The sequence below is a fragment of the Heteronotia binoei genome, chromosome 7, assembly GCF_032191835.1.
Source record: "Heteronotia binoei isolate CCM8104 ecotype False Entrance Well chromosome 7, APGP_CSIRO_Hbin_v1, whole genome shotgun sequence".
Lineage (NCBI taxonomy): Eukaryota > Metazoa > Chordata > Lepidosauria > Squamata > Gekkonidae > Heteronotia > Heteronotia binoei.
In genome coordinates this window covers 28,542,040-28,568,812 of record NC_083229.1, presented here as the reverse complement: position 1 = coordinate 28,568,812, position 26,773 = coordinate 28,542,040, and the positions used below count along the sequence as shown (strand labels likewise).

The following is a 26,773-nucleotide window of genomic DNA, read 5'->3' as shown; positions in this document are numbered from 1 at the left end:
GGGTGATGAAATTTGATGGGAAACAAGTCTTCTAGCAAGGTAGTCTTTTCCTTTAAATTATAGCCCCAATATACTCAGCAAAAAGAATGATGGGCCAGGACCCTCACCCTCATGTTTGAAACAAAGTAGAAGAGATATATGACAGAATACAGTGCTACTGATCAATTTACCAGTAGGGAACAGAGATTAGCAAAATGAAATCACATTTAAATACGATTCAAAAAGCTATGCCTATCATCAATAGCTACTGGACAAGATAACGAAATGGAATCTCCAGATACTTGAATACTTTTCTTCAGAATTGCAACTTTCTCTTGATATGCCTAAAAAAAAGTATACATTTATCTGCTGTCTGAGTTGTAGTTGTTGTCTTGGGGGGGTCAAGTTGGGCCCTACCTACTTTTGGTTTCTTTTCTGGTCATACAACCAGCAGTTGATGCTATACCAAGGGTGGTATTTCCCATGTGTACAGGATTCATTTTAAAAGAACTTGTCCATGATTATGTGTACGCATGAGAGACTTCTGTTTGAAACTTCAAATCCCATGGAGAACTTCTTTCACAGTTCTATGCTGAAAACCTGGTATCCCATTATCAAAAGTTAGCCGAGAGTCTGGCAAGGAAAGACCTTGACGATATCGTGATTAAGAGAAAAAGATGAGGATTCCATGGCTTCCCTTTAGCCACCAACAATGCAATCCAATGCACACTTACCTGCTGGGAGAAGGCCCCACTGACTACACTGAGACATTCCTGTGTGCATATGAATCATGCAGTAACTCCACAGGTAGACATTTCAAAGTCAATATCTCTCAGTCCCAGTGCCAACTCCCCTCGTTAATAGGGAAACAATAGTAGTAGCCTACCATACAATGCTGATGCAAATATCACTGACCGGTGGTCCTAACATTTTTTCCTTCTTTTTATTACTAAGCCTCAAAAGCCAGCTTACAAGAGAAAATCTGCTCATTCACTTGAGCAGTGGAAGACCATTACATTTGTAGTGAGAATGAAATGGGCCAATACATTTGTAGTGAGAATGAAATGGGCAAGGAAGAAGATTTTTTTTTTAATTTATAATTTATAATTATATCCCGCCCTTCCTGCAAGCTGGCTCAGGGAGAGTCACAGTAGTTAAAATACAACATAATAATAAAGACAGATCATACAAAGTTTTAAAAAATTAAAATCAACATCATAGAATTTCCGGTGTCCACAAAAGCCTCCTACAAGTGCAGGGCAAATGGCAGCTAAAGCAAGGACCCGTTCAACGGATGCCACAGCAATCGTTTTTAAAGAGGGCAGTTCATCTGGGCAGTATGGGCACGGAACAGGGTAGGACAGGGCACAATGCCATAAGCCATTTAGTTCCCCATTAAATAAATAAATGTTTGTTGTATGCAGTTTCCCCGGTCTAAATTCCCCCTACTCAAGACTTCCGCTAGCCTTGTGGGAGATAAAGATTACAGGTGAACGTTCCGTGCTTGTATTAATTCCCCCTGAAGTACTAACTTCAGGTGGTAGGGAGGATTGTGTGATTTAAATGATAGAAATGCAGCATCCAATTGAAAGGGGAGGATAAGGGTTAAGCAGTAAATGCCTAGCCAAGATTCCATTTGATGAAAAGATGGGGAAGCACAGGAAGAATCATAGATCTCTCCTGTCACGTGTAGTTTGACCCTAATTAGCCACGCTAAGTACTTTATTTGAAATCAGTTTAGAAAAAAGTGCCTCCTTTGCTCCAAAGAAGAGTTCTTCAAAGCAGTAAACAATCTTGCTGTTTGGTAAGCAGAGGCCAAATCCTTCCCCATCACCACTCAAAAGGACATTTTTGCATATCAATGGTTCCTTCCTGTATCAACAAACCTTTAAAGGATAAACTCAGACTACACTAAGGCAAAGGGGGACAAGAAATATTGACAACTGTCCTATGCCATCAAGTATTTTTGTGCTCCCCCCCCCCCCCTGGCACACAGACATTCTGTAAAAAAGTATGCTGGGGAAACACTTTAAAGAGAAATTAACTATTTCAAAATATTGCAACTTTCTGAACTGCACAATGCCATCCCAACAGTTTAAAATCTGGGTCCTGGGAGGAGATTAATTTAAGCAGAGTTTATTTTCTTTAACCATGGTTAACTAGGTCTTCCCAATACTTAACCCATGATTAAGGACTGACTGAACACCAAGATGTGAAACCACAGTTTGAAATGGACTTATAAACTACAGTTTGCAATAAGCATAGATAGCCTTTCTTCCCAGTGGTGAAAAGAGAACTGAGGGAAGAAGGCACTCCTTCCACATGTAATGTAATGGTTCCAGCAATCCACATCATGCATGCATGGAAAATCCTTAGGGACTTTTTAGAGATAGAAAAATCATCCCACGACAAGCAAACAAAGTTTCAGCATGGGACTGCACTAAAGTCCATATTTGGAACATACCAATAGCTTATAAGATTCCACTTTTATTCTAAAGTTGTTGTATAGTTAAGAAGATGAAGATATTGGATTTATATCCCACCCTCCACTCCGAAGAGTCTCAGAGCGGCTCACAATCTCCTTTACTTTCCTCCACATACAATTTTGTATGTGTATATATATATGTGTGTGTGTGTGTGTATATATATATATATGCATACATACATACACATACAAAATTACTGCCTAAGTAATTTATTTCCTCGTAAGAAACAGCATATATATGTTAGCATTATATATGTTGTTAAAGGGGACTGGGCTACTCTCCTCTGTTGCTGTCTCTGTGGGTACAAAGGAGGATCTGGTACATGAAAGGGTACGAAGAAGAACCTGGTATGTCATAGCTCTATGTCAGGGGTGGCCAATGGTAGCTCTCCAGATGTTTTTTGTCTACAACTCCCATCAGCCCCAGCCAGCATGGCCAATGCCTGCGGCTGATGGGAGTTGTATGCGAAAAAAACTAGAGATCTACTGTTGGTCACCCCTGCTCTATGTTTTAAAAGCAGCAAGACAGGTAGTGATGTCTAACTGCCTGATCCAACTGTAATCCTGAACCTGTCAGAGAGAGATTGTGGAGGGTGGTAGGCACTCTGTGTAAGAAATAAGCCATCACACTATGTATGTTGTTAACAATGTATGGTGGTGGTCTTGTTTCTTTTTTAACCTTTCTCTAGCAGAAGAATTTTTGCTCACACCAGAAAGATGGATAGGCCTTCCTAACCTCACTTTCTGCATATTTCCCTAATTTAGGACAGAAGTTGTCCCAAGGCTTCATCCTTCTAAAATTTGTAACTCAACTTTTCTCCATGAAAATGCCATATGCCAGTTGCAGTGTGCAGAGTCGTGTACGTGAACATAAAGAGGCAGCAGTGCTCAGAACTTAGCAGTCATGACACACATAAGTCTCCCAAAGGTGGTAATAAAGTCAAGGCTCTGGTTCCAATTTTGTCACTGATCTGCTTTATGATTTGCTTTGGCACATTTACAGCACTTGATAAAATGCCCATATGCTTGGTTCATCTTCATAACTTTTTGAGTTCTAAAGATGAGATCCTAAACTGGTATAATATTATGCATTATGGGTGTGTGTATAGGAGTTTTTAATTAAATAAATGGGCACCTGCCCTCAACAAGTTCTTTCAGATGGTTTAAAGCTAACAAACATCAAAGATGGCATTTGCTTATCAGAAACTCCTGAAAGGTTCACTCACACCCCAGAGTGGCAAACAACAATTGCTTCTGTGTTAGAAAAAAGGAAAAAAAGGAAAGGTCCCCTGTGCAAGCACCAGTCATTTCCGACTCTGGGGTGACGTTGCTTTCACAAAGTTTTCACGGCAGACTTTTTACGGCGTGGTTTGCCATTGCCTTCCCCAGTCATCTACGCTTTCTGTGTTAGAAAAGATGTCTAAATGCTTATGCTGGGATAGAGACTTTTTGGAGATTCCAAAGTCTTTTTCAACATGTGCAAGTCTAGTTCGTTGTTTTTTTTCAGACCTGCATTTAATTTTTTTAAACATAATTCTGTAAAATATAGGAATTGGGATGTTGTAAATATTTCAAGAGCCACCCACATATTCAATTAATTGGAGAACTTTACCCTGTTCTCGAAAACGCTGAATTCTGTGTCCCACCCAATCCCTCATCTATGCACGGGGTTCTTAGTCACTCTTCTCCTGCCTCTAAAAGGCATGTGTCTGGCGTCTCCCTGCCCTTACAAGACCCCAAACCATGCCAAAAACCAAATCTTGCAATATTAATGTGGTACAAATTAATGAGATCTACTGTACGACAGCATGGTGCATTCTGAACATTTTAATTCTGCATAAGATTGCAAACTCGAACAATGGTTTTAAAGCCATTTATTTCTCTTTTAAAAGGAAAAGGGGGGCATAACGGTTCATTTTTTCAATTAAGTATCCCAAATCCTTGTTTATATGCCTATTTTTTTTAAAAATATATATATATATTAAATACATCTCAACTTCCATTTGAGTAAACCCAACTGACATAAATATGGCATGATTGTTGTAATGTGAGTGTTCAGCAATTCTGAGGCTAACCCAGAAGTCGTTTAGAACCCTCAAAGAATTCATGATCTTGAATTATGGTATCAGATGAGACTGGGCCAGGGAATCTCTGATTTGGGCTCATCTAAAAGAAGAGTTGTAATGACAAACAGTGCAACAGTCTGCAGCATTACTGTGGTCTAACCTCATGGATTTCAATGGATTCAGTTCAGAGAAACTTGCATGAAACTTGCGCTGAAAGCTCTTTCTACAAACATATTTTCTGGTTTTTCCACTGAAACATCATTTGGTTTTGCTGTCACATAGCAACCTTTTTTCTTAATTAGCTAAAAAGTTTTTTTAAAAAAACCCCTAAAAATTAAAGGAAAAGAAAAATAGGCTCGATACATGTAACTCACAGAAGGCCTATAGAGATACTGCTGAATTCAAAATTGTGCTGAAGCACACCATGGGGGCGATATCCAAAATGAGCTGCCGTCGCAATGCTACCAAAGTCTCCAAGTACAACTACTTAAACAATGCTCCTCCCTTAAGCAACTGCAATAGACCATGGTTTACGCTGAACAATTAAAATGAATGAAGGTCAGAAAACCAGCCAGCAAAGAGGTATGCTGCTTAGGAGACAAAGAGGCCATGCAGTACAGGCATACTAAAGTTTCAGCTCCTCAATTTCTTCAGTTTCCAGCACAACTAAAGACATGCCAAATGTTCTATTTAATGACTCCATGCTCTCTATCTTTTTCTCTAAAGTACCCCCCAGTTCTACCATTTTTATTATTACTAGATTCAGGTTTCACATTTTCAGCTATTTGATCCCACGATGGCTTGCTTAACTATGTCCCATCAAACTGCCTTAAAATTTAGGAGGTGATTAGATCCTTTTTCTGCGACAGATGTGCTGCCTTCTGGGGTTCTGCACTTGTTTTTTCCCAAACGTTACAGCATCTTGCAAAATCAGTATGGATGATTAATTTGGTGCGACTCAATTTAATAGCAAAAGCAAACAAATGATGGCTTACTACTGCATCCAACACGCACAGTTTATACACAATTGCTAAGAAGCCATTACTTGCCGTTCTACCTCTTCAAGTCTGAATACTTCAGGACTCTGGAACTGGTAAGGTGCACCTGATGACTGAAAACTGATTTGAAAGGGGAAAAAATATAATATATTCACTTAAAAGAAAAACTCCAAAATTAGAATGTCCTACCCGTAAGAGTGACTGAGATTCATCCTTTGACTTGCTGTCTCCAGATCCAGGATACTGCTGAGGGAGTGGCCCAGGTTTCTCTCCACTTCCTTGGGGCACCCCCTGGAGGAACCCCTTGGTCTCGACAGGCAAGCCATAAACAGGCCGTGCAAGGTGGGCAGCTTCTACATTTGGACTATCCCGTAGGGGCTTTGGCTGCTCTTGGCCCACTGACACTGTGGTCAGAAGGCCCAAGCTTGTTTGTGTATAGGATGGGCTTCCCCTCAAAATGTCCACTCCTCGCCAAGCCGTACCACGAAGATCGTCACCAGAGCCATCAGGCCAACTTTTCTCTTTTGCTGCTTCCTTCTCATCCAGTTTTTCCCTCTTTACTATGCACTCAGAGACCGGCTCTCCCATTTTGGGATCTGGACTGATCAGGCTGTAGACCTTCAGGTCAACTTTGGGCTCCTCCTTGAGAGCAGCAGCCACCCCATGGCCATCTTCCCCGTTGGCTGTGGTGATGTCCATCTCTTGGCAGTGTGCAGTGTTGAAGTGATCCAGTAGGGACTGAGTGTCAACAGCTGTAAAGCTGCACTGACGGCATTTGTAACAGTTATGAACTCTCCTGAAAAACAGAGGGGGGGGGAGTTAATATTATCATATTTAATCAAATAACTTTATTTCCCAAAAAATGATAAGAGGGCAGGAAAATATGTATGTGTGTGTGGTTATAGTATATTCTGTCTGTCTGTCTGGCTATCTGTCTATCCATCCATGTTCATACAGCTGACTACAGCCTTTCCAGACCTACGATCCCCCCCACTTAACTCCATCTTTCACCATAGGACCTATTTTTAACTATCAAGTCATTGTTCTAATATGTCTATTTTATGTAGTTCTGTACTGTGTCTGCATCAATCCTTTCCAGACCACTAGGTTTCTTCCTGCTGTCTCCTCTATCCAAAAGCAGATCATGGTGCCACTGATGCAATCTATTCTTGGTAAAAACTGTTCTCTATTTATACATTTTCAGAAAGAAACCCAATTGATTATTCACGTTGAATTTATCTGTTCATCTTATTTTAAAGCCTGCGCACAAAACGTCTCAATGACAAATACTAACAGAAGACTTTGCATGCATTGTATTCAAAGGAATGTAATTGTTTATTAGTAACTATATTGTTCTTGTTATATTAGTTTTTTTCCCTTACTTCAAAAAGCATGTTACACTCCCAATTTTAAACTTTTATCATATAATAATGGCCGAGGGCCTGCCTACCTGAGGGACCGTCTCTCCCCATATGAGCCCCAGAGAGCACTGAGGTCAGCTGGTAAGCACCAGCTGAATATCCCTGGGCCAAGGGAGGCCAGATTAAAGACCACCCGGGATCGGGCCTTTTCCATTGCGGCCCCACTGCTGTGGAATCAACTCCCGGAGGAGGTACGGGCCCTGCGATGTTTAGACCAATTTCGCAGGGCCTGTAAGACATACCTCTTCAAAATAGCCTTCGCCCATACCGAGCTAAAATAATGTCGCTGTGTATGTTTTCTTTTTCTTCCCACTGAACTTATGAAGACCTATTTAGCACCTTAATGTTAATTTTAATGTAACTGTATATTGATTTATGATGATTTTATTGCTATGTATGATTTTATTGTATTGTATTGCATTTATACGTTGTGAGCCGCCCTGAGCCTGCTTGTGCGGGGAGGGCGGGATACAAATAAAAAGTATTATTATTATTACTACAATAAAGAATGTTAGTACCAAAATCCAAGGAGGTGGAAGAAATGGACTAGCGTTAGATAGATCTTTGTATACAATAGCTTTAACAGAGTTAGAGTTTATAAAAGTTTAATTCATACAATCTACTCACAAAACAGGTAACAACTTTGGCAGCAGGGCAGTAGCCAGGGTTTTTCATTTTGTGGGGCAAATATGTTTCTTATGGGGCAATCTCCCCATTCATGAATATCTGAAGTTGCCTTCTACCACCTTGTTCCGTACAGCTCAATACCATTATGCTTATACTTTAAAATAGTAAATAGATAATAAGTCATTTCTCACTCACAGATGTTTCAAGTTTATTTCCAAAATGCTAACTATTGCAGATCTTGCAGTCTGTCACCTAAAAATATTTCTGGGAAGTCAGGAGGTCTGGACTGGATGAGAAGTTGGGGGGCCATGACAGTAAGGGCCCGCCCTGAGTGGCCCCACTGTAGCTATGTGTCTGTTTGGCAGGTTTTTATCTAGCTTCATCCAATTTTGATGGGAATTTAGTTGATTCAACTAAATCTAAAATACACAGATAATCTATGAAACTGCACTATGTCAGTGAGAAACAGATTTTGCTAAACCCTAACATGCAGATGGGAACTAAAGTGCTGATTATAATGAGGACTAGTCCAGTTGCCATTACGTCTTCAGTTGAATTCTACCTGAATTCTTACTTGGACCTTTTTTATGTCTCCATCACTCATTGATGACATGTCCTATTTTGTCCCACTTCCTCTAATCACCTGTTTCATAACCAGCATACCTTCCCCTCCTGATATGGCAAGTGTCTTCAGTCTCCCCATTCATGAACATCTAAAGCTGCTTTCTACCACCTTGTTCCATACATCTCAATACTGTCAGTGGCTCTCCAGGGTTTCAAGCAGAGTAAGGTCTTTTGTGACACTTGCCAACTCAGGTCCTTGAACAGGAAATGCTAGATACTGACGCAGGATCTTCTGCATCTGAAACAGGTGTTCTACCACTGAGCTACAGCCCAACCCACTTCATCAGACCTTTTCCACCTGTTTTTTTTTTTTTAAGTTTCTGTTTTTCAATCAATTGCCCCCCTTTTTTGGGGGGGGGCTGCACCCTTGGCATGCCTGACCCCCAACATATTGGAGAACATGTCAGAATATACCAATCACATTATCTATGAATCTTACTTTATATTTGTACCGATCACATGATTAGTGCCAATATGCACCCTTTATGACTGCAAGTAAGGTGCACTCTTGCCACTGTGGTTATAATCCCCCACGTATGTCCCAAATCTCTGTACAAGTCTTCTGCTCCCATAGCTGTAGAACATTCTCATCAGTTCAACAAATTAATGCTGAAGGTTTCATTGCCACAACACCAATACAACGCAAATAGGAAGAGAAAGACAAGGTTAAGTGTTTATGATGATAGCTACTAACAATGCTAGCTCTTGGTGGATTTGAGCAAACTGCTTATTTTATTGAATTTCATTAATGATAACTATCAAACTTGCGTTACATCTTTTAATAGCTGTAAAATTGTGTCTGTTAGATACTGGAAACAGCCAATGATTGCAACTGTTAATGAGCAGTGCTCAAGGCTTTTGAGTTGCTGGAAATGAACAAACACACACACAAAATCACTTTTCAGGTCTGTCATCAAATTCAAAGGAAAAAGACACCCATTCACTGAATAAGCATCCTAACTTTCTTATTATTTATAGGAACGTTTTTGCAGTAGTATTGCTACCCCCCATTATTTCTTCTGCCAGTACTGTCTGTGATATTTTAAAATTAATAATAAAAATTAGGGGGAAATAAAAATATTCTAACTACTGCACATGACACTTGGAGCGGCTGTAAAATGAATGAATGTTTTAGATACAGGTGAAGTTCTTTGTCTGTTAGAACTTCTCAAGAAATATTCTTCTTGGTGATCACCAAGGAAAAGCTGTCTGTTTGAGCCCTTGTCAATTTTTTTTCTTGGCATGCTTCCAAGAAATTAATACTTTTAAGACATTTTCTTTATTGCAATTCAATTTATTTTGATAGTAAAAGGTTTCAATTTAATGTTCAGACAATCTAAATGTCAATGATACTGTAAAGTTATGATATATACATCAAATAATGGGAGGAAGAAATGACAGGTGTCATTTATCTTTTTTTTTTGCCAGCATTCACTGATAACTTTACCCCACTGAACAATCTAGAGTTCATTCAAACGGGGGAGGGGGGGGAGGATCAGAGTACGGAGTCTTCAAAACTAAAACTGTTTACTCCAAAGCAGTTTGCTATCCGGAGAGAACAAGTCATATTTGTTCTTTTATTGACATTCTTAAGGGTTTTTAAAAAGAGACTTTTCTTAAGGGAAAAACAAGAGAGTGGATTGTGCAGTAAAATATTGCACTGCACTGTGAAATCCAAGGTGGTGGGGGGAATACTTGGATCAACCATGAAAACATCTACTAAGAACACAAAGTTAAACTACCTAATAGGCAATCTCCAGGACAGCCAATTTAAGTGTACCTTTGGAATAACACACATGCCTATTTTCATTCAAGCAGACCATGCAAAATACTGTATTACTGAACTATGTAAAACATATGTTCCCACATTGGAACAATATGTTGCCAATTTCCTGCGTATGCCATAGTAACAAAATACTTTTTATGAGCTAACATACTATTTTATTAGCATTACAGTAGCACACAGACTTCTTTGTCAGGATCAGGACCCCGGGAGGCTAGCTTTTATACTAAACCCGAATGTTTTAAGTTAGTCCTTGCATGACTCTCTGCAAGTCATTATTCCCAAAATGTTCATGCACTCGTATTTGCAATGCTAGAAGAGCAAATCGGATAACATCGTTCTAAACTTCTTGACTTCAATGGACTTCAAAGGGTGCAACTCCTTTTAGGACAGCACTGTATGACATCCATCACGCATGACACTGTTCTCAGGCAAAGCTAATATTTAGATATAAGCAGGGCTTTCTTTGTAGAAAAGGCCCAGCAGGAACTCATTTGCATATTAGGCCACACCCCCTGACATCACCATTGTTCCACATAGGGCTTTTTGTAGAGAAAACTCAGCAGGACCTCATTTGCATATTAGGCTGCACCCCCTGGCACCAAGCCAGCCGGAACTGCGTTCCTGTGCATTCCTGCTCAAAAAAAAGCTCTGGATATAGGTGAATAATAAGGGAGTTAAGGTGGCATAGTATAGCCTGATCTCATCAGATCTTGGAAGCTAAGCAGCGTCAGCACATGGATGGGAGACGGCCAAGGAGGGCTCTGCAGAAGAAGGTAAAGGGCAAACCCCCTCTGCTTCTTCCTTGCCTTGAAAGCTCCTTGCGAGGGTCACTATCTGTCAGTTGCAACTTGATGGCACTTGCATACATAAATAATAATAATCCAAAGGGCTGTGCAGGAAATGTAGTAAATATCATTTAACCATGCATGTGAAGCAATTTCAGTTCCCTTCCCTAACCACATTTTCAAGGCCCAAACAAATGCAACTGTATAGACCACGATCCTCCCATCGCCCCACAATGATTACCTCTATGTACGAAAAATGTCAAAAGTGCAGTGGGACGGGGTGGGACTTATCCTCTATCTACACAGAATCAAAAATGTTTGGGAACTTATACTGCAATCGATGGCAACTCCAGTTTGTGGGAAATAGATGAAAAACTCTTGTCACCAAAGGCAACACATAGGTCTATTGATTTTTTTTAAGTCATTGTCGTAGGTGCCATCCTTTTTTCCTGACACTTATCCTAGATGAAACAAGTAGCCATTGTGTTACAAAGCGTAAAGAACTGAAAATATTTCAAATGCTGGAGGGTCCACAGGTTATGGTAACCTTGAAAATAAAGAAGGCTGAAGCCAAAAATGTAACAAAGAATTTACCTCCATCTCTGGAAGGTATCTTCTGCACAATCACAATTGGATTCAAGTTAATTTAGAAAGATTTAACCCTCACACCCGTCTTGGTTTCCCTAATCAAAACCAGGCTACCCCCATGTTGTTATTAGTGTTTTAAACATAAAAAAGACATCATCTTCAGAAGACCACATGACATGAAAAGTCCTCATGGCATTTCAGTAAACAATCTGTGGATGAATCTTAAATCCAAGCAATCCATAATGATTTCCAAGCACTGAGATATTTAATCATTACATATCTTCTCTCCCCAAAAACTCAAATACTTCAATACATAACCTGTATGGAGTTAGCACAATTTCTCTCAAACACCAGAGGCAAAAGAAAAATTCCCAACGTGGAGCATCTATGCAAATTCCTAATCTGTCCAATGGTTTCCTTTAATCATGGTGCAGCATTACAGCTACATCAATCACAACCATGGTTAATAATAACTAGATTCCCAGACTACCAGGTTTTTGCAAACCCTACTTTCAAGGACCATCCTGGTTAACATTAACAATGCTTAGCACCAGTGCACCAGCATTAAAACAACTGAGAAAAAGAATGGCAGGAAGAGGGGAAAAAGGAAGAGTAGGGAAGAGACAAGGCTATGCACAATCCCCTAAGCAAGTTTAGATGAGTCCAAGTCCTATGAGAAAATGTTGAAGGAGCTGGGTATGTTTAAGAAGGAAAAGAGAAGACTGAGAGGTAATATGATCACCATCTTCAGGGCTTTTTTTGTAACAGGAACTCCTTTGCATATTAGGCCACACATCCCTGATGTAGCCAATCCTCACGGAGCTTACAGGGCTCTTAGTATGGGGCCTACTGTAAGCTCTTGGAGGACTGGCTACATCAGGGGTGTGTGGCCTAATATGCAAAGGAGTTCCTGCTACAAAAAAAAAAACCCTGGTCAAGTACTTAAACAGCTGTCTTATAGAGAACAGTACAGAATTGTTTTCTGTTGCCCCAGAAGGTTGGACCATAACCAACAGGTTGAAATTAAATCAAAAGAGTTTTTGGCTAAACACTAGGAAGAATTTCCCACAATTAGAGCAGATCCTTAAAAGTGATAGGCTCTCCCTCCTTGGAGGTGTTTAAGCAGAGGCTAGATGGCCATCTGACAGCAATGCTGAGTCTATGAACTTAGGCAGATCATGAGAAGGAGGGCAGGAAGGATTGCATCAGTGCTTAGTTCTCGTGGCCTTTTCTTACACATCCAGGGAAATGCTGCTCGCCAGCAATTTTTATCCATGCCAGTTTGGCAAGGGATCCTGGAGATTTTTGCCATCTTCTGGGCATGGAGCAAGGGATGTGGAGAGGTGTTTGTGAAGTTCCTGCATTGTACAGGGGGTTGGACTAGATGGCCCTGGAGGTCCCTTCCAACTCTATGATTCTATGAAGGTACAAACTGCTTAGTGAACTGTTCAGAAACCAACTGTGGCTCTTGCTTGCATATCCTGGAAATATACCAACACAGGGTTGCCAACTGGGGAGGGGCTACAACTCAGTGGCAGAGTATCTGCTTTATATGGAAATGGCACCAGGTTCAATTTCTGGCATCTGAAGACAAGGATCTGGTATTTAAGTGATGTGAAAGAACTTCACCTGAAACACTGAAGACCTGCTACCAGTCTGAGCAGACAACTGTGGCTTTGATGGACCAATGGTCTGATCAAATATAAGGTAGCTTCCTGTGTTCATGTGGTACATAGGGGTTGAATTGTGCTATCCGACTGCTTTTTCTGGCACAGTACTAATGTAATGGGGAGAACCCGCAGTTGCCAGGCTTCAGGAAGTAGCCAGAGATCTCCTGCTATTACAACTGATCTCCAGGCAACAGAGATGAGTTCACCTAGAGAAAATGGCCGCTTTGGAATGTGGACTCTATGGTGTTATACTTCACTGAAGTCCCTCCCCTAACCCCACCCTCTTCAGGCTCCACCCCCAAAATTTCCAGGTATTTTCCAACCTGGAGCTAGGAACCCAAGGAAAACCTCAACTGGTGGAGAGAGAGAAAGAAAGGGAAGAGATGACACAGAACAACATATGGGAGAAAATCCCTTGTGAAGCCAAAAGAATATTCTTTAAAACTATCATTCTCACCGTCAGTGTGGGATTATTTCAGAGCAAACTCCATAAACAAGAAATATACTTTTATTCACATTTTGGTGAATCTTTCTGTGTATGGAGTTTGCTCATTTCTTCCTCTAAACCTTTTGATTATAAGAAAGAAAGATTCTCATTTCCTTGCCTTGGTCATTCAAAGAAGGCCTGAACATATTTTGTGTCTCGTTTTCAAGAAGCTTGCCTTGGCGACATTGGAGAACTCTAGAAATAATGTCTCACATACACTAAATCAAGATGGTGAATTTACTCACCTTTCTTAATCAATATAGCCTTGCTATTTAAGGGACATAAATTCTTAAAATAAATCCAAGCAAGCCTGATTTTCCAAAGAGGACTAAGAAAAACAGCAACCATACAAATGTTGCAGAACTAGCATCTAAAAACAGAGTTGATCATATGCTTTTGGAGGTAAAATATACGTAAATACATATACACAGTAAGTGCTGGTTTGCTGTGCCAGAAGGTTTAGAGAATTCTAGCCAAGATTTCTTCTTTTTTTTAAAGCTCAAGAGCCTAATTTTAGGTTCTAGAAAGCATATTTAGTCACCTAAATAAGTGGTGTGATTTTTCAACAGTATCGTGCACCATTGACGTCAATGGCAAATGTCTGACACTCAGTTCTTTTGAAAACTAGGCCAATAACCAAGCCGTCTAAATATGAACTTTATAGTCTTAAAATTCCACTTTAGGGAATTTAAAAAAATCTCCCTCCCCCCCTCCCCGGAAGGGACATCTGAATTTAACAAGCAAAACATCAGTGCTTTTGGGACACAGCAATCTTCTCTGACACTAAAGAAAGATTTGTATTTAATTATTTATTTTAATGTGAGAAAGTCTCCATGATGTATGGTCAAGCTGCTGTGTATTGACTTTCCCAATACAGCCCAGAGCCGCCCTAATAAAAATAATTATAACAGCACGAAGGACACAGAAACTACTTTTCATCTTCAAAGCAGTTTGCAATGATTAATTAATCCTAACAGCACCCCTACGGCCCCACTTGGATCGAACGAGGGGGAAATACGTGCTGAAACTTGCTCCTTATGCGGGCCCCAGCTGTTTGCTGAAGATCAGCAACGAGGCACCATGATTTTATAGGCTCCTCAGATCTAGTCAATACAGCCAGCTGTTGAGCAATAGTTAGGTGGTTTCCACTTTCCTCTAAAGGGACTGTATTATGATGCAGGTATCCCTCTTCCTTCCTGTTATTTATTCTCTTAGAATACTCCTCCACCTGCAGCTGCTGGAATGGCCTTGGGACAGCCATAGCCATCACAGGAGTTGTCCTTGAAAGGGCAGCTGCTGTGAGAGCCCTCTCAGTCCCACCTACCTCACAGGGTGTCTGTTGTTGGGGGAGAAGATATAGGAGATTGTAAGCCACTCTGAGTCTCTGATTCAGAGAGAAGGGTGGGGTATATATCTGCAGTCTTCTTCTACTACTCAAAATTAATGTTTTAATTCAGTGCAGGTGTCATGATCCTGGGCCTAGTGAGGCCTGCAGGCCCCAGGAAAGCCTGCTTAGGAGTTACTGGGAAAAGCCTAAATCTCCCAGGATCCCCTCTGATTGGGTGGCCAGGTTTTGGAGGGAAACTGGCCCATAGAGCAGTGGGGCCTGGGAAGAGAAGATAAAAGGGCCAAGCCCAGGAAGAGGGTGTTCTTTCCCTGGAAGGCTGAGCTGGAGGCAGGCTGTAGCCTGGAGAACTTGCAGCAGGGCAAAGTTCCCTTACCCAGTGTTGGCATTAGAGTAGGAACTGTATAGATAAACGTGTTAGGGCATTTGTTTATTTTCCCTTCACCCTTTTACTGGTTAATGCACCTTGTTAATTTATATTGCACTAAAATAACCTTTTTGTTGCTGTTTGCTATGTCTGGTCCTCACGCCTATTATTTGGCCTAAGCTACAGGAGGCCAGAAGGGCTTGGGAGGGAACTCTGGGCCTTCTCAAGGGGAACCCTTAACCCAGAGTGGTGGCAGCGACTGGTAATACCCCGCTGAGTCATGACAGCAGGGTAGAGTAACAGCTAGAGTTTCAGATTTAAGATATAGGAGATCCGGGTTTGGATTCTCCACACTGTTGGGGAAGCTTGCTGAGTGACTTTGAATCAATCACATTCTCAGAAGGCTAACCTATATATATTACAGTTTTTATAGAACTGGGTCAAGTTCCCCAGATCCAATTTTTGTTCCCTGCAGCTGCACAGCTTCTTTTAAAAAGGGAGAGCCCAAATGGGCTGGGGACAGTGCCACAGGAAGAGGAAGGTGTCCTGTCCCCCCAAAGCTTTCTTGCATGAAAACCACGTGTGTGGGGGGGTTATGTTGCTGATTTGCTATTCCACTGGCAGAGATGCTTCAAGTGGAGCAGGCAAAATTGGGAGCATAATCTCCCACCAACATGGTGGGGGGAGGAGGCAGAAGTGTGCTGCCATTCTAAGCTGTGTGGCTGCAGGGAATATAAATTGGGTCCAAACAACTGGAACCCAACTCTTTAAGAACTGTACACCCTCAGCCTAACCTATCTCACAGGGTTGTTGTGGAGATAAAATGGAGATGGGAATAATGATGTTAGACCCCTTAGATCCCAACTAGGGAGAAAGGAGAGGTATTCATAAAGTAAATTCCTTCACTTAACCCAAAATCAGATCACAGCTTCGCAACAGGAATTCATTTTTTTTTAATGGGGGAAAAAATCAACAGAAGGCAACATGTTTCCCAACATGTTTAAAAGCAAACTGAGGAGACTGACCCCCCGTGAATAAGATTACAACCTATTTTTTTAATTGACAGACTGCAATTTTGACAGATGGCATCCCATTTGCCAAACCCATTAAATCATGTGGCAATTTAGGAAGGAAGCCACCTTGTGGTATCTTTTCCATCTCAAAAGTGAACTTGGGAATCAACCCTAAGTCTTTGCAAGTACAGAAGAACATTGTTTTGACCTTTCTTAAGCATAATGGAAATGAAACAAGGCTGTTTGCCTTAGCAATGTTCCACCTGCATAGAAGTTCAACACAAAATTGGGGGGGGGGGGAGGGCAGGATAAGAAGCTATGTGGGGAAAGAGCCTTATGGAAGTAAAAAAAAATTACAAAGAAGACTATTTCACAGACCTGACAGAAATAAAATTTTAAAAAAGCATATAGACTTGGATCCTACCTAGAATTTTCATAGGCACAAAACATGTGTGATTTTGCCCATCACACCCACCCACAAGATACCTCTGATCCCCGCCCCCCCCCAGCTATTCTGGCCTCCAAAAGCATAATTCCAAGACACATCTGGTGCTACAGCAGGAAGGGGGAACCAGGGGAAAAAAAGTCTCCATGTGCCCACAGAAATTCTAGGTGAGATCCAAGCCACTGAACTTCGTATTACATGGACTCAAGAGATTCATGCAGGGCTCAGCTCCATTCATCCGTGTTGCAGCAACAAAGAACTGCAGCTTTCCAAATCTATGAGTAGGGGATAATTCGGTGGGTACCTTTGCTATATCTGCTGCAGCAAAATAAAACAGGAGTCAAAATTTATTCCAGCACACGTTCTCATGAGTTAGAGCTCACTTCATATGCTAGGGAAGACCACCTGGCCCTTTGAGATAAACACAACATTAAATCAGTTCTTCCTCATTGTAAAGCAAAATCCGTAGCCCATTGCTTCGCAGGCAGGAGGTCTTAGGTTAAATCTCTGGCATCTCCAGGAAAGATCTCAGGCAGCAAGGCTGGGAAAGATCTTCACTGAAAATAGTCTGCTACCAGTGGTAACAGCATTTGACTAAAAGGCGGTATATAAGGAATACACCAAATAAATAAAATACCAGTTGGAGTGGACGCCACAAGACCATACAGATCAATGGACTGACTCTGTATTAAGTGAGATTCAAATATGTGGAAGTTTGTTTGTTTGTTTTAAGGCACAACTGCTGCAAAACAACTTCTGTAGAATGGGGAACTTGAAAACTTAACTCTCCCACTGGTATTAATAGGACTATTAATTTATGCTGCAATACTTTCATTACAGGTATATATTCAGCACGTAGGCTACATTTAGGTTCTTTTTTTATTTTGCTGAATTTGGAACCAGCACTGCAAGCAGCAGCTAATAAGGAAAATACAGTGTGTCTCAGCAGCTGAAGCTTCATTTTGTAGGCCATCTTGTGAAAAAAAAAATCCATCTTTATAAATTTCCCTATTTGACAAAAAAACAGCAACTAACAGGAATCTTTGTACCTGACTTTAAAAAGTTTGCCTTTCATTTGCTACATTGGTTGTCCCATGTAATTTTGAAAGATATCCTGATATCCTTTCAACCTTCAAAGAAAGAAGGCTTTTCTGCCCACACTCCCTTGGCAATCCCTCTCCTCTTTATTCTTCAACCCCACACACTGGTGCTTCTTCTAGCCTTGGCAGATACCCATAACAAAAGAAATTTATAGATCTGATACAGTGTGAAAGTAGAAATGCTGCCATCCAGTTGCACCATGTTTAGAGAGGTCTGGACCAGAATGCCAATTAGAACTGGGAAATGACCCCAATACAAATATTTGTGTGTTCACCTGGATAGCCCAGGCTAACCTGATTTTGTCAGATCTTGAAACTAATCAGGGCTGGCCCTGGCTAGTATTTGGATGGGAGAGCACTACCAGGGTAGCTACACAGAGACACCTATGGCAAAACACCTCGGAACGTATCTTCCCTTGAAAACCCCACAGAGTTGCCATAAGTTAGCTGTGAGTTGATGACAAATGTGTATGTGTGTTTATATGTCTAATGTGTGCAGAAGTATTTCCATGTCAGTAAGGCATAAACCATGACGCACAACCCCTGATGTGTCTAAGGACTTCCCATTTCATTTGTGATACACAACTGTTTCACAAAGTCAGGAGTATTTCCCATACTGGATGTCACCCTGTGGGGTTCATGTTTATAGAAGGAAAGTCTGCAGTGTCCCACAGATAATTCTTGTATTCTCATGGTGGAGAAGCAAGTGCCATCCCAAGACCACCCACCCATTTGGAATAATACATGGTACAAGAGCACAGGGTAAAAAGCCAGCATGGTGATTAGACTGTTGGATATCAGATCCTTAATTATGCCATGAATGCTCGCTCAGTGACTTTGGGCCCTCCTTAATGTCTCACACCCAGAAAATCTCATTGGTCTCTAAGGCGCCACTGGACTCAAATTTTCGTGTATCAATGACTGCAATATGAAGCAACCCACTAGATCAGGGGTGGCCAAACTTGCTTAAAGTCAGAGCCACATACAATAAATGTCAGATGTTTGAGAGCCTCAAGACAGGAAGGAAGGAAGAAGGGAAGGAAGGAAATAAAGCAACTTAAAATGTATTCACCAAGCTTGCCGGCTAGCTTACCTTGGAGAAGGGATTCTCCTAGCCAGCCAATGGGGCGGTGGGGGCTTTGAGAACCACACAATAAATGAGAAAGAGTCATATGTGGCTCCCAAGCCGTAGTTTGGCTACCCTTGCTCTAGATACCACTTTAGCTTGGGCCTCTTATTAGTATTTTTAATAATACACACACACACACTCACACAAGCACTTTACCTGTAGTGTCGAGAAATCTCCTCTTCTACCTGAGTGACAAAGTCACATTTGGTACACGAGTGTTCTTTGCTTTCTTTGACAGTCAACAGCCCGTCCACCCCTTGCAGGGCATTAGCTTCTTGCTTGACTTCAGAGGCCTGGCCTTCGTGTGTGGTTTCATAGTGAAGCAGGAGAACGTCTACATCAGGAGTGGAGAAAGAGCACTGGTGACACTGGTGCTTGACTCTGGAGCCGCCTGGCATCCCAGGGGACAAGTGCAAGAGCAAGAGAGCACAGTGGGAACAATTACTTTTCCTGCAAGCAAAAGGATAAGTAATTTCTCCAAGGTGCTTTTCTGGGCTACAAAGGCCTCGGGGGCAAAACTGACAGTGTTTAATGGTACACTTGTGAATGTTGTGCAGCTGCTGATAATGACGAAGAAGAGGCCCCACCACTATTACATCTGGGCCATGGCTCTTAGAGTACCTAAAATCGCAAAACTGACAATTGTAGCTCGTCACCACGTTGTCCTCCGCTCCTGAGCTGGAGAAGTCTTTCCTTTTTGCCACACTAGAGCCCTTCTCAGTCTTGGCTGCTAACTCTCCATCTGCATTTTTGGCTAAGTCATTCTGATTAATGACCGACCCCCTCGAAAGCTTGTCATTCCGATCTGGGTGAAGGCCCCCTGCCTGGCTCCCCCCGTGGTGCTTGCTGTAATGTTCTAACAGTTTGAGGGAGCTGGACGATTCGCAACTAAAGCTGCAGAATTTGCACCAGTAGTAACTGGAGGCATCCGTACCGTTTTGTCTTGAGGGCTCGAGAGGCTTGATGGGCACCGAATAACCAACTGGCGTGTCGTCTCCGGCTCTGATGGTGATCTTGTCCTGCCACTTCCCCAGGTCTCCAGCCTCGCACGATCGAACGGTGGGACTGGGCTTACTGGAGTTCTTCTCCAAAGCTTTGCTGGATTCAGACACAGGAAGGGAGGATTTTATTTTGTTTGGGTGGGCCTGCAAGAAGTGCTGCTCCAGCTCTGTCGATGAATTGCCCATGTAGGTGAAATTGCAGAACTTGCAGCGGAAATACTTGGTGTTGCCCTGGCAATCTGGAGTTTTGCGACCAATGCCAATAAAGGTCCCACCTAAAGTCACCTGCAACAGATTAATGGGAGAACATCAGCTACTGTCTGTGCTTCTTTCCATACACTTATGAAGAATATAAATGGAGGAGCAATCAAATGCTAAACCTTTGCTTCCTGTAGAATAAATTACTGTGAAAGGGAACAACAAGCACATGTACTTAGAGACAAAAGAGACCAGTGTTGCCATTAAGGACGTGAATCACCACATCTCACATGAATTGCGCTTCAGGTCCATGGCCTACAAACAAGAGGCCGCTATTTGACAAATCTGAAAGGGTCTCAAAGAGTAAAATTCAACCCACCTATCAATGGTGGCAATCATACCTGCCTCCACTGCTGGCTACTGTTTCTTCTTTTCTGTATGAACAGCTAACTTCAGAACAACAAAAGGGAAGGAAGGAATGACAGCCTAATAGGTCAGGAACCCAAGAAACGCCAAAGTCAGGCATTCTGTAGGAACTTGGAAGAAAGGATAAGGAATTCAAGAGAGAGACATGTTGATGGGTATGGTAGCTGCTGGGAAAGGGTGGATTGGAGTCACTGAGAAGCACAGGGGCAGGGGGAAATCCATGTGGGACATTTTGTGGGAATTAAAAAGGCCCTGGTGGAACTCAGGAAGAACAAAAAAGTCCAGGAACGTTAGGACCTCCTAGACAAGAGGGAGTAAAATGTTAAACACCTGCACTGCCAGTAGCAATTTAAGAGTGAACAAAAATGTATTTTCCCCCATACTAAAGACATGAGCAAATTCATTTAGCAACTTGTTATAAGTCAGACAGAGCTATGAATTGGAAGGGGGGTGAGGAGGGAAAAAGGAAAGGTCCCCTGTGCAAGCACCAGTCCTTTCCAACTCTGGGGTGACGTTGCTTTCACAACGTTTTCACGGCAGACTTTTTACAGGGTGGTTTGCCATTGCCTTTCCCAGTCTTTTACACTTTCCCCCCAGCAAGCTGGGTACTCATTTTACCAACCTCGGAAGGATGGAAGGCTGAGTCAGCCTTGGGCCAGCTACCTAAATCCAGCTTCCGCCGGAATCGAACTCAGGTCGTGAGCTTTCAGTTTCCTTCTGAGTTTCCTTTGCTCCTCAACAAATGATATGGTCAGCACCAAACTGCACTTTGTTCACTGGGCAAAATTGCTTGTTGAAACAGATTGTCCAGAACTGCAAATCCCCCAAAAGACAAGATATCTCTGAAATATTATGAGAAAACATCTTTTGCTCATTGGCTCTTGAACCAAGAGATAACGTCTGTGTTTACCCAAGAGAGAGATGCAATTTAAAGAGATGGCTAGAACCAAGCCAACTCCAGCCCACCACAAGTTAAAATGAACAAGTTGAAACTAATTTTAGCCCATAGAAAATGCCACACAAAGTGTACTGAGGTCCTAGGATTTCTTAGTGCAGATGTTCCTGAAGAAAGAGCTTTAATTTAGCAAAAAATAGAAGAACCAAAATAGCAAGCAACACAGAACCTCGGCTATGCCTAGAAAACATTACTTCACTAGGAGTTGCTTAACCATCCTCATGATCTGATGAGCACATCTCACAAGAAGGAAGGGGAACACAGGCTCAAGGCAGCCAACATTTTCATGGCAAATTGTTCATAACCTTGCCTTATGAGGACCACACCTGTCTTTTGAAATTAGAAAGGGATTTGCTGCTCCTGGGCATCTGGGCTGCAAACTTCAAATGTCTATTTATGAGGAAAATCCTAGACTTGTCATTGGGATCCAAGTCACTGGAGGATTACAGATTGGTATGAAAGACAAGTCCTAACCTGGATGGCCCTGGCTAGCCTGATCTCATCCAATCTCAGAAGCTAAGGAAGGTCAGCCCTTGTGAGCAGTTATATAGGAGAGCACCAAGGAAGTCCAGGGTTGCTACACGGAGGCAAGCAATGGTAAACCACTTCTGTTCATGTCCTGCCCTGCAAACCCTATGGGGGACCCCATAAGCTGGGTCCGACTTGATGGCACTTTATACACACATACATACACAAACCAAAGGGAGGACGGCGGGAAGACAAGGAAGTGAGAAGGGGAATCCACCCTCCTGATTACGCCATAATTGCTTCCCTTTGCTATCTTTTTTCTTCATATTGGGGCTGTGAAAATGTATAAGAGAAGCCATGTTGGATCAGGCCAGTGGCCCATCCAGTCCAACACTCTGTGTCACACAGTGGCAAAAAAACAAAACAAAATCTGGTGCCATCAGGAGGTCCCTCAGTGGGGCCAGGACACTAGAAGCCCTCCAACTGCACCCCCCCGCAAGTACCAGGAATACAGAGCATTACTGCCCCAGACAGAGAATTCCAACAATACGCTATGGCTAATAGCTACTGATGGATCTCTGCTTCATATGTTTATCCATTCCCCTCTTGAAGCTGTCTATGCTTGCAGCCGCCACCACCTCCTGTGGCAGTGAATTCTATGTGTTATCACCCTTTGGATGAAGAAGTATTTCCTTTTAACAATATCAATTTTTTAAAGACACTGATCCTTCAGAAACTCTCAGTACACACTGCAATCCACCGACCAGCTTCTCCAGCTTTTCTTCTTAATAAGCAAACTCATGACTAAAGGCTCAATTTCAGCAATGTACCTTTTCAGAGGGTTTTTTAAAATAAATAAATAAATAAATAATTCCCTACTGAAAGACTGTACATTTTCAACATCACATACTCCATAATGGAAGGGCAGATTTTCATTCCCCACCCCCCTCGGCAAAGTAGATTAAATAAGTAAATTTTCTGAGTGACTCTCTCATAATGCATTAGGTAAATATAGATATACTTCTTTCCCTCGTCCTCACGGTGGCCGCTGTGCCACAAAAGCAGCCATGCGATCATTGCTCATTTTAGAACGACACCATACAGAAAGATTAAGAGGCACAAAGAGCAGTCAATGTAAACATTATATATATATTTTTGAATGCACATAATATAAATGCCTTTTCAGCCATTTAGTTGGAGAAATGATGTGGCTTCTGCTTTGCCATGCTGCCTAGGCTAAACGGAGCCTGGATGGTGAGCCAATAAATTGCTCAATGGCATTACAAAAGTTGATTTTGGCCTTCTTTATTAAATAAACTGGTTAAGACTCCTTTCCTCCGGGAAGTTAGTAAAGACATCCTAAATAACAATCATTCAAACAACCAGCAGGAATAGAATAGAACGGGTCTCATGGGTCAGAGTTCTTAAGAATGCGAGATAGGTGCCTAGGGATGTAAACAGTTCCTCATTTTTGTACAGGGCCTGCTGTCTAAGATAGGATATTGGTATCAAAACACTGAAATTGCTTTTCTGGCAATGACAGAAGTGTCTGAGCCATGAAGGTGCCAGAAGACGTCAACCCGCAGCCATAGATTACTCTCTGTCATAGCAACTGATTATAGCATCACTACCCAGAATCCTTTTGTTCCTAGGAATCAGGCAATTCTAGAAAGCCAATCAGAAGCCATTGCCTGTTGTAACCTGAACTAAGCTGAGTCAACCCTGGTTATTACTTTGATGGGAGACCACCAAGGAAGTCCAGGGCTGCAATGAAGAGGGAGGCAATGGAAAACCACCTCTATTCCTCTCTTGCCTTCAAAACCCTACAGGGTTGTCATAAGTCAGCTGTGACCTGATGGCATTTTCCACCACCTACGAAGTGTTGTGGTAGAAAAGAAATAAAAGTTTTGAATGTGTATCATGTGCTATTCGAAGTCTATTGACGTCATAGCTTCAAAGGGTATAAATCTTCTTAGGATGGTACTGTACCAATGGCATCTCTTTCATTTCACTTTTCTCCACATGGAAATTAAGTTTTATCAGAAAAACTCATCCCCGCCTGTCATCATGAATTGTTTTGGTCTTTCCTACTGACACCTCAGCAGTGAAAAAGAAGGCTATAGTCTTCCTCACTTGTTTTGATACCAGAGAAGTAACTCTAATAAGTGCAGTAAGCCTAATTCTAGGATTTCTAATTCTCTTCTTTCCTCCTCATCTTTTCCATCTTTCACTATCATGACAGCAGCAATCTATACAGCTAAGAAGTAGAAAACGAACTGGAGCTTGAGCTATTCACTATTTTTCATAGACATCTCTGGAGGCTTTGAAAAAATGCCCTCTTTTGGACAGTTCTTCACTACCTCTTGCTCTCTCTCTCTCAGTAGCCCTCGCCAGCTTATAGCATCTTTATCAATGTAAGTAAATTTTACTAGCTATGTAGCATTGTAATATCAGTCAGTTTCCTGTGTGATCCCTATTTGTGGGCCTACTGGGATAAGACAAAGTAGAGAAATTTCAAACGGGGTGGATTCAGCCCCATTTACTAACTTATGTCAATCCAGTGTATTTAATAGGTCTCAAAAATTTAAAATGGCCCATTTCCTTTATTATGGCTAAGTTTTTAATGTATCTATTTTTAAGAGAAAAAAAATCACTAAGTGGAGAACCACGAGAACAGCTTGGGCACACTCTCCAGGAGCAGCGAGATGAAAGATCTACGTTGCATGATGGACATGTGGAGGAACAGAAAGGCTTTGTAATATATATCACTGTAACACCCAAACCGCTCATGGAGTCCAGCCCAAGTCTATCTAATGAATCAACAGCAGAAACAGATTTGAAGGTCTCTACTCAGCAGAGATCTCACTGATATGGCTAAGTTGGACTTTCAGAAGCCTTAGACTTCTCCTAGCAGTAGACAGGTGGAGCTGAAGGAGTAAGAAGGAAATCTTTCCTACGAAGCGATACTCAGTTTCTTTCTTGTGGGAAGGACTCCATGCGTAGGAGTGCTGCCAGCATATGAATGTTGGCAAGCGGACAATAGCGCGTGTACAAATACTGCTGAATGCGCATGAGGAGGGAATATTTGGAGTGTTTCCTAAGACTATATTGAAAGCCTGGCTTCCAGAAGAAAAAACAGGTTGTGAATCACTCTGAATTGGACAAAATTATGGAGTTTTCCCATTTAAAACATTCTTTCCATCAGCTAAGAACTAATCCAACGAAATGAAGTTGCAAAATCAGATAGCGTTAAACCTTCCAATTACTTAGGTCACATAATTAAAGGTCAATCTTTAATCAGGAAGTGAAAGGCTTGAGATCCCTTACCAATCCCCTAAATTACCAAGTCTCCCACTCGTCTGTTATTTTTAATCTTCTAATCCTAATTTTTTCCCCTAATGTTCTTGTTTATCCATTTGCTTTGTGCAATATAACATCCAGAAAGCATTAAGTATCCCACACTTAACCAAGTTCTTCATGTCATACAGGTTAGAACAGATACCAGGATTTACAGGAGCACCACCCTGATGCACTGCCCTCAGTTTTGATAACACAAAATCCATGCATTATCATGTCAGCTATGCACAAAAGCATCATTAGAGTCTCTTTGTGGCATTTTCTGTCTTCCAGGAAGTCTGAAAAGTCTATGAAGCAATAAAAACGACAATGGGAACAAGTCACCTCTTTGCATCATCTTGTATGGATTTCTTATGAAGAAGATGCACCCAGGTGCATTTGGATTCTCCACATTTGAGGTGCTCCATTTCAATGAATTTAATTCCTACCCTCCAAGGATACAGAAGAAGTCTTCTTCTGCTGGTCCCCACCAGCTATATAACTGACCAGGACCAACACAAACTGGCAATTTTTGTAGCTGCCTGACTTGATCTTTGCAGGTGTGACTTCGAGAAACATAACCACTCTCTCCCCTGACCCATGACATTTCTCAGTCCTTCTAATTCCATGCTACAACACCAACCTGGGAGCGTGGGAAGTTACAGAAACACAAATTCTGAACAGACCTGGATGGTCCAGGTTAACCTGATTTTATCAGATCTCTGAAGCTAAGTAGGGGCCCTACTTACTATTTAGATGGGAGACCACCAAGGAAGTCCAGGGTTGCTATGCATAGGCAGGCAATAGCAAACCACCTCTGCTGTTATCTCACACTGAAAACCCCAAAAGGTTGCTATATATCACCTGAGACTTGACAACACTTTCCATCATTCCATGGAGAATATGGACATCAATCAGGAAAACAGCCCAACTACCAAGGTCTTGCCACTGTGAGGGTCATACTACAGAATCCATACTTTGTATGTGAAAGTTTATTCATAGAGGGGTCACTCTAAGTACCAATAATATGGCTATGAATCAGGCTATCAGCTATTAAAAATTAACTACCACTGTATATGGGAAATTATTAGTGGAGGGATTATGGCTCAATAGTATGGTATCTGTATAGTATACAGAAAACTCAATCTCAATCCATGGCATCTCCTATTAATCAGGTAGTAAGTGAAGTGGAAGTTTGTTTCCTGTCATCATGAAGAGTTGCTGCCAGTTACTGTAGACAATACTGATCTTGAACTATGCATTGAGTCAGTACAAAGCAGCATCTTGTATGTTTACTTACACTCTGAAGGAGAGATCTGTATGGACAAAACCACTGATAAAGGCAAAGGAGATGGTGACATTCATAAGACTGTATCTTGCAATGTTCTCAGCTCCACCGATCAGATTCATGCATATCCTACTATTATCTAAACATCTCTTCACAGTCTGTTAAACTCTGAAATTGTTTATATCC

General features: G+C 41.7%; 1 protein-coding gene across 8 annotated transcripts in view; it reads right to left on the bottom strand.

Annotated features, from left to right (window-relative positions):
- The window catches only part of TRPS1 (transcriptional repressor GATA binding 1), a 302,065-nt gene that overhangs the window by 187,252 nt on the left and 88,040 nt on the right, over positions 1-26,773 (bottom strand). For 7 of the 8 annotated variants that reach the window (XM_060243298.1, XM_060243294.1, XM_060243295.1 and 4 more), the window contains 2 exons: positions 19,072-20,201; positions 5,718-6,324 (listed from right to left, as the gene is read on the bottom strand). In XM_060243298.1, coding sequence (XP_060099281.1) covers positions 5,718-6,324; positions 19,072-20,201 — 1,737 coding nt within the window. The remainder of the gene's footprint in view (positions 1-5,717; positions 6,325-19,071; positions 20,202-26,773) is intronic. The other variant, XM_060243302.1, reaches the window with a different exon arrangement.